This window comes from Trypanosoma theileri, assembly GCF_002087225.1.
Source record: "Trypanosoma theileri isolate Edinburgh chromosome Unknown TM35_Tth_1_V1, whole genome shotgun sequence".
NCBI lineage: Eukaryota > Euglenozoa > Kinetoplastea > Trypanosomatida > Trypanosomatidae > Trypanosoma > Trypanosoma theileri.
In genome coordinates, this window is record NW_021639843.1 from 1,015,187 (window position 1) to 1,027,363 (window position 12,177).

Sequence of the window (12,177 nt, forward strand, 5' to 3'; positions counted from 1 at the left end):
AATAATATGACACCGTTGACCTGCGCACGCCCATTATTTCCTTCTAATGCAGGTGTACAGACAGCCTCCACGATACTCACCCGTTGCGTTGCTGGAGCGTTAGTGGGGTCAGGTTTCCTACGCACAACCTCCATTTGATCCATATCACTTTCACGCGGGAGGAAAAAAATATATGTGCCAATGAAGAGCATGATCAGTGCGAACATCATCACTGACGTGCGCTTTCGTCCCACTCTATTTGACATGCCTTACTGCCCACAACTCCCTCTTTTATTTGGTCTCTAAGAATAACAAGAAAATGAAAGAGGAAGAAAGAGGTTTTTTTTTTTTTTTTTTTTGCTGTGGTAGAAGCGGTTATGGTTATTTTAATGTGCATTTTTGTTTAACAATGTTTATGTTTATATGGTTTAAGATCTTGTTTCTTTTTTCATACTGTCATAGAATAAAATACTATGCGCCCAACCGCAGTAATCTCCAAAAAGATACTGAAATCCAGCTTGTATAGCATCGTGGTGTTTTGGGGAGAGAGGGTAAAACTTGTAATTTTTACTGATTCCTCTCTGGTGCCACTCTGAAATCACAGTCTCCCACGACATGACGGCATCACTTTCCTTTTCACCTTTTAAATTTTCTTTAAATCGAGATCTCTTTCTACTAGGGTATTGTGTCGTGTTATTGTTTCCAATATTATGTTTTTCTGCTTTCATTAAGTACTTTGCCGCGATCTGTGCAATGTGCGTGTCTACAGGAACCAGCTCGTGATGACCTAGTCCAAATAAAAGAATACAATCTGAAACTTTACGCCCTATCCCTGGAAGAGAAAGTAGTTTTTCTCGTCGCTCATACAAGGTAATAACGGGATTAAGTAAATCATCATACCATTTATATGAATGAACAAGAGAATCACTCCGAACAGATCTTTCATTATTAAGCCATTCAGTTTCCCCACTGGCCTTAATGATAGATGCACACTCAATTATGTACTTACTTCGATATCCAAATCCAAGAATACGTAACTCATCTTCTGAACTCTTAAGTATTTGAGCAATAGTAGGAAGACAATGTAGAGAAATCCATTCTCCTATTAGTTCATTACCCTTTTTCTCTTTTTTCGTTTTCATATTTTTAAGTTTTTTATTTGCATTGGTGTTGCGTACATCCCCTGTTAAGAGGTTATATTCGCACAAATGTTCTCCATAGGATAGAGCAAATTTTTCCAGAAGAGCTTTAATACGTTTTACATTGTTATTCTGCGAACAAAGAAAAGCAAAGAGGGTTTCATGAATATCCTGTCGTAAATGACGAATATTGAGCGGAAGGTCTTTATTGAAACGTGAGATAAGGTGAGATACCAGTGGATGATCACGCATAGAATTCTCAACTGTCCATTCTCTCCATAATTTTTCCAAGTCAACGTCTAATGCCAGATAATGTTGTAAAAATTTTTTTTCACGCGATATATCAGATTCATTTTTTAGTTCATGACTGAGACAACGGAACCAAATAGTTTCCTTCAAGTTTTCATGAGCAAATGAAGATGAGTTTGCTATTATTTCACTGTCTTCACCGATTTTATGGGATCTATTTATGACAGGCGGGTGTGAGGAAATACATAGCTCATAGGCAGCACACTGTATAACACCAACCCAAGTGTCTCTCTTTGTCCTGCGCCATCGGAAACACTGCCCCCCGCACAAAGTCATTGGAAGATGCACCGCTGCTGCGGGTGATAACGTATACCAATGGTGCATCTAGCCTTTTTGAAGAAGTAAAAGAGGGAAGTGAAATAGCAGGAAAAAAAAAAAAAAACAAAAAAAATTTTTTTTATAATTGTTTCTCCTGAGTTTTCCCAGTGATAGTATATATAGAAGTCTATCTAGTGCCTTATCCATATTCTTTTCCTTGTCACATAGCGAAATGGCAAAGAAGAAGGAGAACAATAGAAAAAAGAAGGAAAAAAAAGGACAATGATGATTATGCTTTTCACAACACGCATTGATTTCCTTTTTCTTCTTCTTTTCCTCCCTTCTACATATATATATATATATATGTCCCTCTGGTTGTTTCCTAATACACCTCGACTTGTTCTATGATGGAAAGAACGCGCTCTGCCAGTGCCCGCGTGGTGCTGTCCTCGTGAATGTGAGCGACGGATTGAAGAACGGCGACGGCGCTGGCGGTCGCAGCGGCGGTGAATGCCGTCGGCGCAGCGGCGAGAAGAGCGGCGAGAAGTTTGATGCCCACCGCCTGCAGTCGCGGGAGACTTGCGTAACGTGCACTGCCAACTGCGAAGCCGACGAGGGCATCGCGGTCTGTGGGGTCCATACACAGAATAGCAGCTCCCACTCCCGTTCCTTCTTCCACTGTTGGTAGTGATGTGGTGGTGGGATCTGAATGGGATAGACCACGTGAGGACATGACAGCAAGAAAGAGTACATGACAGCATTCTGCCGCTATTTGGCCAATATCACTCTTATTGAGATGAGAAGCAACGGCACAAGATGCATTGGCGAGTTCTATTAACAGAGGCATGTACACTGTAAACCACTGAGATAGTAATTCTTTACTCAATGGATGGGTACGAATAATACCAAGAGCACATTGTTGTACATGTATTGCAAACTCAAATCGTCCAAGTAAATTAGCAGAGTTATTACTTGCAGGAGATTTAGATACTTCCTCCCGACCTTCTTTTAATTCTTTAATCTGTTCACGATATAATGTAGCTAGTTGAGAAAATGGAAGCATTACAGGTGCCACTACAGCATCATTAAATACCTTTCGCCGTAGGGCTACAATTGTAATAAACCCCATACATTCTACAGCTGCTCGACTTAAACGTTGTGCATCCGCATCAACACTTTCATCATGTGTTTCTCCACCTTCATCATTTAATAACCATGGTAGTACATCTTCTTCAGTCCATCGAAGAGCCATGATGGATCCATTTAAAAGATCTAAGAATTCATTTACAGATTCTTTCTCATCTGATAATACAGTATCATCATTATTTACTTCTTCTTTGGCTAATACATACTTGTTTTGTGATAATAGTGTTCCAATACAGAAAAATCCGACGCGACGCAAAAAACGAACATTACAGGATATATTTTCTACTTTTATATTCGTACCCTTTAAATATTCTTCTTCAAGATATTTTAACTTTTGGAATACCATTGAAGCACTATACTTACATACAAGCTCAAGTAGCAAACGTTGAATATCAAGAGGAAGTCTTTCACGATATTTAATAGAGAGAAGAATTCTCCAGAGAATATCCCATACTATTATCATAGCTGATTTTAACTCTTCTAGTTTTGGTGATAGAAAAGTACTACGTGGGCAACTTCGAAGGCAAAGCAGTGGTGCCACTGCTTGATACATTATCTGAGTGGTGTCTTGTGAAGTCGTAGTTTGAGGACTATTGTTTTCAAGAAAAAGTTTGTCTAGCCATATATCTAATTGTGGTATGCCTTTTTCTCTATTGTTTTCATCATCATCATCATCATTTTCTTTTTCTTCTTTTTCTTCTTCTTCCTCCTCTATATGGGTATCTAGTTTCATAACATGTATACAACTTGATAAGAGTGTCAATGCCCCATCCTCTGTTGTACCACAAATAGATGCTATTTGTCCAATTATACGGATAAGAATTTCTTGTTCTAATGGTAGATGAGCTTCCATAATACGTTTAACAATAGGAGTGATATGAGTTTCTGTCCATTTAGGTACAATTTCTGCCCAACGACGTACCAATAACATAATGAGTCGTAAGAGTCGGTCACGTTGATTACCTGTAGTTTCTGATTTAGATGTATTAGAATCCATATATGTTTCATTATCATTATTTACTCCACAGGAATGTAATTTGGAGAAAGCTAATATATCAGCAGGTGTGGATGGGGTAGCACAAATAGATGACATACTTTCTCCTAATAAAGATAAAGATTGTTGTACTAATATAAGCACAATAGTAGCATCATTTTTATGAGCTTCTACAACAGAAAGTAATGCTTGCTGCGCCGCGGATTGTTTCTTAACAGTTTTATCTCGCTGAGTCGCAAGATGAAGTAATGGACGACAAATATCTTCTGGCCACACTTTCGCAAAAAGTTTTGAACTTTGCAATCGCACCAGTAACTCTTCATCCTGAATTCGAAGTAACAATTCTTCTGCCATGAGACGTAAAACAGGACGCATTTGTTCACAAGTAAAGGTTTCTCCATAAGCCGCATCTTCACTTAGTTGGGGAAGTGCTGAGAGTACATCTAATACATTTCGCCTTGTTCCTATATCTCCATGTTGAAGACGACGAAAGAGTGCGGGTAAAATAACATGTGGACGTTCCACTGCAGCCCGCATTAACATACCGGTAACACACTGAGAAGCCGCATCACGACCATCTGTAAGAAGTTCTAAGAGTTGATCGGAAGAATCTGCAATTGTACGAACAGCAGCAGAAGAAGAAGAACTGTATAATATTAAACGTGATAATAATGCCCCTAATTTCTGTACATTTTCATCCTTATAACGAAGTGCACGATTAATAATAATATGATGAATTTCTTGTGTTAAGTTCACATCAGATGACCAGATGATTCCTTGCATCATTGAAATAGGAGAAGCAACTAGAGATGCAAAAGCCGCTGCGAGTAATGCTGTACTTGCAAAGAACACATCAGACTCTTTTTCTTTTTCCTCCAATATAGGTACAGATGACATAAAAGATGCGATAAAAGCTAGAATCTTTTTATCACCTTTATGTATTTCTGTATGATCACTTCTACCATGAATATGGATCCACGCACTTGTGATCGTACGAGATAGAAAACATAATCGAAGAGTATTTACCCATATCATATTACTTATTTCATTATAATCTTTAGCATTTTTACCAAATTGCTGTTCCACTCTTTTCTGAGAACACTCAAGCGTTTCTTGTTGTTTTAATAAATTTGCAAAAATAGCATCAAAAGAGGTTTTAACTATTTCAAATGATTCATTCACAGCTTGTATCTCCCTATTTACAGTAGTAGTAGTAGTAGTAATATTATTATTATTATTATTATTATTATTATTATTATTATAAGAAGAATTCACTAAAAAAGGTATATGCCAAATACTTTCCTGTTGAATCCAATGAAGGGATCGACGTAAGGCTCTACTAAGAATAGAAATAGATGACCACATTCGTATAGGGACATCTCGATCCAATACAATACAACGATTTTCTGTTTGATTATTATTTCCACCTTGATGGACATCTAATATATCAAGTGTAATATTATAAAATATATCTATAATGGTATTATTCGCTTCAACCGTTAATCGAGAAGGTGATTGAAATATATTCTGTTTTATTACAGAACTTTCATTATTATGAATCTCTCCTTTATTTGATGGCGTTACTGATATCATATTCTCTTTTGTATCTGCAATAATGGCTATATAAGGTATTATATCCTCTAAAATAGATTGTGTAAACTCTGGGAAATGACTAGTAAGTCTTTTACCCGTTACACATCCCTGAGCCACTGCACTTACAGTTCCAGCAAGTATAAGTATATATCCAAGTGATAATCGATGGTGAATACTCATTTGCTGTCGTAAAAACATTTTATTACTAACTGCAGATAAAGCCTCTATCCATGCATGTGTACAACAAGGACGTTCATTCCCTTCTCCATAGGCAGTCGCATCATCACATAAGAGTCGTGTGGATATATACACCACCGTACGCAAATTGGCATAAGAAGAGAGAGCAGATACACACATCCGAGAGAGTACGGCAACACCACCAGGAACTGTAGTGGGCGTTGAAGAAACAAGAGAGGTGGTTTTTGTAGATTCATCCACTACTTGAGATGATGTTAATATTAAACTTGGAAATGGTAGAGAAGTACGATTCACTGCATAGCTTACACCACGTAAAGCTTGAGAGAGATGATAATCATGCAATTGTTCATCACTACAAACACCGGCGCGAAGTAGACGATGAAGTGCCGTCTCATACGGTTGGACATCCAAAAGTTCCATAGTATACAGCTCTCTAATAATATATATATATATATAGACGTTTATAGAAGAAAAGAATAATAATAATAATAATAAAAAAGAATCAATAATGAAAATAATAATAATAATAATAATAATAAAACATCTCCTTTAGTTTAGATAATCATTTGGAAGGTGTAGGTACATTTTTTTTTTTTTTTTGAAGTAATTATATCCGTGTGTCTCTTTGCAGATTTCTACTCTGGTCGTAATACACATAAACAATAATAATAATAATAATAATAATAATAATAATAATAATAATAATAATAATAATAAAAGAAAAGATAGGAAAATACAAGAGCAGGCAAACAATTGTAAACGTACGCAGAAATAGAGATTAATAATAAACAAAAAAAAAAGAGGAGATATTCGCAGGAGATCAAAATGTATTACATCACGCCATGGTGGTAAACTGGAACAATCTACATATAAGGAATACAACCAAATAAGAAACAAGATAATAAAGGAAACCACACAAAGAAAAACAAAAAAAAAAATTAGAATATACTCAATGACACAAACTACTTACTTAGTGCTACATAATTGCCAACGGTAATAATAATAATAATAATAATAATAATAATAATAATAATTTTTTCTTTTTGATTCGTATTAAATAGTCCATATGAACTTTCCAAACAGTTTACTTCCTTCTTATTGTTTTTCACTTTCATTTTGAAATCAAATATTACTTTCACTATCTGTGAGAGAGAAAGAAGCAAAAAAAAAAAAAATACAACACTTACATGGTTTCCATGTGTGTAAATAAATTCACATACTCAGTGAAGAACAATACAAAATAACTCAAAGAATTTTTTTTTTCTTCTTTCTTTTTTGTTTTTTTACGCTGAAGGATTTATACAGTGACACTGTGTCTGTGCAGAGTGAGATGTACAGTCAGAGACACATCCATATAAATCAAAGGGAGAGAAGGAGAGGGAAAGAAGGAGAAAGGAATAAATTAACTAAATAAACTACAAAAAAAATCCGATAAACAAAAAAGAAGAACTGGATGGACCAGGGGGGACTTAATTCCTTCTTTACTTCTGACATGTAATAATAGTTCTGTTACAAGAATTCCATCTATCTATAGCACAACAACCAAAAAATAAATAAATTAATAATCCGTATATATATATATATATACAGATAAATACCATTACGGAAAACATCATCAGCGTCATCGCTCTCCTCTCTAATCCCAAAAACAGGATGACTTGTGTGTAAAGAGATAGAAAAAAAAAAAATAGAGAAGCAAAGAAACAAATAAAAGAGAAAAAAAAAAAGAAAAAAAAAACCAATTTCTTATAACTATATATATAAAAAGTACTATTTGCACCTACCCCATGGGTATTTTATCTCGCTCCATAGAAGCCATATCTAGTGGGCGCTGATTTTGAAATAGCGTCGCATCCATTTTTACAAGTTGATTAAAGAATCCGTTATTCGGATAAATAGCCGGCCGCCCACGCCGAGTGACACAGTACGCCTCATCCAATCGCATGTGTTGATGCAACATGAGATACGCAATCACAGTTGTTGCGGATCGCGACATACCAGCAAAACAGTGTACAAGACAACCCTCACCTCTTTGCAGACTCTCATCTATAAAAAGAGAAGCTTCCTCAAATGTCGTTCGAATATCTGCACCTTCAATATCATCTACATTAATGGTTAAATGACGACCACCAACAGGTGGGACAGGCATAAGATCTCGACCTACTGTTAATAAATTCTTGATGGAAAGTTTATTATATACCACCTGCGATTGAGCCGTTCGAAGACTACCACAATAAAGATTTTCAACAATACGATCAGGGTAAATTTTATTCCACATCATATTAACATTTGGTATTTTTTTATCTAACTTCTCCCTTATATAGGTTTCATACACAGTAGGTTCATTATCAAGGGCAAGTTTAAGTGTTGGAAAACATGCCAAAGCATCAGGATCTGGAAATTGAACAATACGAGGATTTTCTGCCATGTAAATAACAGAGAGTAATGGTATTTTGGTACCAGAAGTTACCAAATCTGTTAAACAAGTTGGAATTTCAGAAAAATCATTATAATCCATTGCTATAGTAGTTAATGACACCAAATATACAAATGATGGTGGAAGTTCGCGTAAATGATTATGACTCACATCTAAATGTTCAAGTTCATTTAAATCCGCTAAACTATCCGGAAGTTCTTCCAATTCATTACTGGCAATAATTAAACTTCGAATATGTGGTAGAAAAGATAATTCATGTGGAATACTTTTTAGTTTATTGTAACTAAGATCCACAGATACTACATGTAAGAGAGGAGGATCAAATACTTCTTTTGGTACACTAGTTAAATCAAAACGATATAAAAGAAGTTCGGAAGAACGATTTTTTCTACAATTTTCAATTTCTTCTTCCCATGTACAATCCTCCACTTCTGCTGCTTTTGGTAAAACTTTCTTTTGACATTTTTTCAACATGGGTGTTTTTACTCTCCATGCACTTCGTTCAATAGTTGCCTTTTCCACCTCTGGTAATTCCGTGAGAGCTCCTTTGGGTAAATTCGCTTGTCTTTCTAATTCTTCCAAGGGTTGTGTGATGGCAATACTAGCAGGAGATACCAGAATACACTCTTTCTTCTCATCCTTATTGTGTTCAATCGTGTGAATGAGTAAAGGTCGCATTTTGTGATTTTTCGCATGGACGTCATTCAGTGCACATTTACCACATCGTATATATGCCTCACATGTATTACACATATACACAACAATAGGTAATTCTACATTACACAATCCACATTGTATTTGATCTTCAAAAGAAAAACGAAGGTAGGAATCGGAATCTTTACTTGAAAAGGTAGTACATTCACTATCATTATCATCATCATCATCATCACCCTCAGATTCAAATAAAATAACACTGGTAAGGAAATTACCTTCGAATGTAGGATCTTGACCCAATACATCAATAAGACGAGCTTCATCATGACAGTGAAGATCTTTATGTACAGCATCCTTTAAAGCACTTGGAGGGAGTTGGAATGGTTCAATATCTTTTAAATCAGATCCATCTACAGTGTTTACTAAATAAGGATGATGTAGTAATTGACTTACATCACAATTACACAATAATGCCGTTATAATAAAATCTACAAGAGGTGATGTTAATGTATCACTTGCATTCGTAACACTTTCAATCAATTCATTTACAACCAATAATTTTGTATTTCGCATTAAGAAAGTATCCCAAACTTCATTTAATACAGATGGTAAAGCAGAAGCAGCAAGTAATCCTACACAAAAAATGTCTAAATAATTCTTAGATTCACCATAAGGAGAGATAAGATCTTCCATTATATTTGGAGGTAAATTATATAAAGGAACACCAACTTCTCCACCATGAAGGGCATCTTCATTCGTAAAAAAGAGTGGACCAAAGTCTGCAATAACAAATTTACCGGAATGACAATAAAATATATTGGATGGGGTTAAACCATTGTGAGAAATGTTATTAGCATGAAGTACGTGTAATCCTTTAAGAACATCTACCAGCATACTTTTTACCGTACGCGAGGGATCATCTCGGTTCGTTAAAGGAGGGAAATTTTTATGAAGAAATTCACATTCCACATACTTTTGTGTAGCGAAACAACCATAAGGACCATCCACAATTTCAAGTAAAGGTAATATATTAGGATGAGAAATATCACGAGATAAAGCTAATACCCGATGCATTTTCTCTTCCTCATGTTTTTTAATCTTTTTTAATACCGAATGTCTCATTGCTTTCACAACAAACTCATCTGATGGATTACGACGTAAATGGGCAAGAAAAGTTTCACACACACGACCTTTTCCAAGAGAAACACATATTCTCAATCCATTTCGCAGTTGTGTTCGTATTCCGGGTGATCCTGCTGTACTCATACTAAGTGTTGTGCTTGATAATCCCAAACTCATACCTGTTAAGAGACTATTGCCTAAAATACCACTTCTATTACAAAAACCTGTTCCTAAACGTGTACGAAAGAAAGAATGACATAGTAATCGAGTGATCTTTGGTCGTTTTGCAGGATCACGATTTAAACAGGTTTGAATAATTTCTTTAAAAGAAGATGGAAGCCAATCTGAAGTTGGGAATGTTATTGTTTGATGTAGTACAATATCTCGTACTTCTTCAAATGTTTTTCCTTCAACATCAAAAGGATTACGTCCATAAGCGAGACGATACATCAATATTCCAAATCCCCAAATATCAACTTTTGCAGGATCGTTAAAGGCTTTATCGGTTTCAAATACTTCTGGAGGAAAACATGCAGGTTCTCCATTAAAAACAAGTTGTTCTGGAGTTTGGGCAGCGAATATTCTCCAAAATCCTGCATCTGATATACATGGAGAACCATTTTGGTTAATGAGAATGTTATCAGGTTTTAAGTTGTGGTGATACATATTATGAGAATGAAGAACACGAAGACCTACTCCAATAGAATATAAAGTAGAAATAAATGTCTCTTCATTTACTGATCCTTCGATAGCAGATTCACAAGCTCCTTTTTCTAAATAAGGTGTAACTGTAATAAGATTTTCATGTTTTCCATCTTCTAATATATCTACACAACGAAGAATATTTTCATGATTTAGGCGTGAAAGGGTTTTAATATCCTTAAGCACATCCTCTACTAACTCCATACGGGTAACAAACGTAACGACTTTAAAAACATAATATTGAGAATCGTTACCACGAGTCTTTAAAGAGAGTCCTGTTTTTCTGAGTCCTTTATCACCCTCACCATCTTCCTTACTTATTGAACGGGATACAAGAAAACTACGGCCTATTGTCCCCGTTGGAAGAGCTCCAACGACGCGGTACTTTCCTACAGTTTCTCCCGAAATAAACTCTCCTGTACACAAAACTGCTGCTCGATTGGAAAACAGCAATTCGGGATGGGCAAAGAAGAGACTTGCATATTCAGTACGTGATAGTTCCTCCCAGGCATTCACTAACAATCTAGATGGTTCTCTTCCTGGAGACCTTGTACGTAAAAGCCATGGAAATTGTGGAGGAACATCTTCATGACTTTTCAATTTTTTCCTCTCCTTCACGGATTTAGTTACTTCTTCTACTGGTAATGGTTTCTGCGCGTTGCGGGCCACACAGGTATTGTTATTTCCAATAGAAACACATACACCCATTACGGTTTTCAATTCTTTTTTTTTCTTTTTTTTATTTATTTTATTCTTCTTAAACAAATCCTGTGTTCTTTCTTTTTCTTTACTTTTTTTTTTTTTTACTTTTTTCCTTGATATCTTTTATACTGAGATGGCTTTGATTGTTTTTTTTTTCCCTTTTTTTTTCGGTATTCCCCTTCTTCTTATTCCACTTTTTCTGCGCTTCTTTGGGACACCAGTACTCTGTAATGTAAACAATAAGAAAGATACAAATATGAGAAGAAAAAAAAAAGAAGAAATCAAATTATAAAAGAAAAAAAAAAACCATACATGTAGAGCAGTCAGAGATAAAATAAGAAAGTTAATCGGGTGAAACCTTCTTTTTTTCCTTTGTTTTTTCAACCACTAAAAGCAAAAAAAAAAAAAAAGCATCAAATAAAAACCCTACACTTACGATTAGCACACGGAGTAAAGGGGGGAACAAGAAAAAAATAAAAATAAAAATACATCATCTCATATGTGTTAAGATACACTCTATATATATATATATATATATATATATACGGTAATACTATATCCGGTTGAGCGTTTTTCTCATTTTATAAGTTCCCCACTATTTTATCTGATTTCTATCGACCCATCAATTCCCAGCGGAGCTTTTGCGCAAATACGAATAAACACTAAACACAAACAACACAAAAAGAACAAAACACACACACGTACAAATTAGTCACACTGAATACAACAACAATACCATTATCAACGACCTTTTATTTTTTTCTTGTTCTTATTTTGCTTTCACTTTTTTTTTTTTTAATTTTATTTTAGTAGATTTCCTATTCCCTCGTATATCACACCATTATAGCGACAGAAATACATCATATTCACGAAGGAGTATTTTTCAGCGAAATGATCTCCTTTTATTAAACCTTGAACTCGGAAGCAAAAAAAAAAAAAAAAAA

General features: G+C 35.3%; 3 protein-coding genes across 3 annotated transcripts; all 3 read right to left on the reverse strand.

Moving 5' to 3' along the window:
* Nucleotides 1-407: 407 nt before the first annotated feature.
* Nucleotides 408-1,751, reverse strand: TM35_000014830 (8-oxoguanine DNA glycosylase; the record flags this gene model as incomplete). The annotated part of the gene is made up of 1 exon (XM_029021164.1): nucleotides 408-1,751. One exon carries the CDS (start codon nucleotides 1,749-1,751, stop codon nucleotides 408-410), a length of 1,344 nt encoding a protein of 447 aa, XP_028887672.1.
* Nucleotides 1,752-2,067: 316 nt separating this feature from the next.
* On the reverse strand, nucleotides 2,068-6,036 carry TM35_000014840 (uncharacterized protein; the record flags this gene model as incomplete). Its single annotated transcript, XM_029021165.1, has 1 exon — nucleotides 2,068-6,036. One exon carries the CDS (start codon nucleotides 6,034-6,036, stop codon nucleotides 2,068-2,070), a length of 3,969 nt encoding a protein of 1,322 aa, XP_028887673.1.
* Nucleotides 6,037-7,396: 1,360 nt separating this feature from the next.
* TM35_000014850 (dual specificity protein phosphatase) lies at nucleotides 7,397-11,239 on the reverse strand (the record flags this gene model as incomplete). The annotated part of the gene is made up of 1 exon (XM_029021166.1): nucleotides 7,397-11,239. The coding sequence occupies one exon, from the start codon at nucleotides 11,237-11,239 to the stop codon at nucleotides 7,397-7,399; it is 3,843 nt and encodes a 1,280-aa protein (XP_028887674.1).
* Nucleotides 11,240-12,177: the final 938 nt, after the last annotated feature.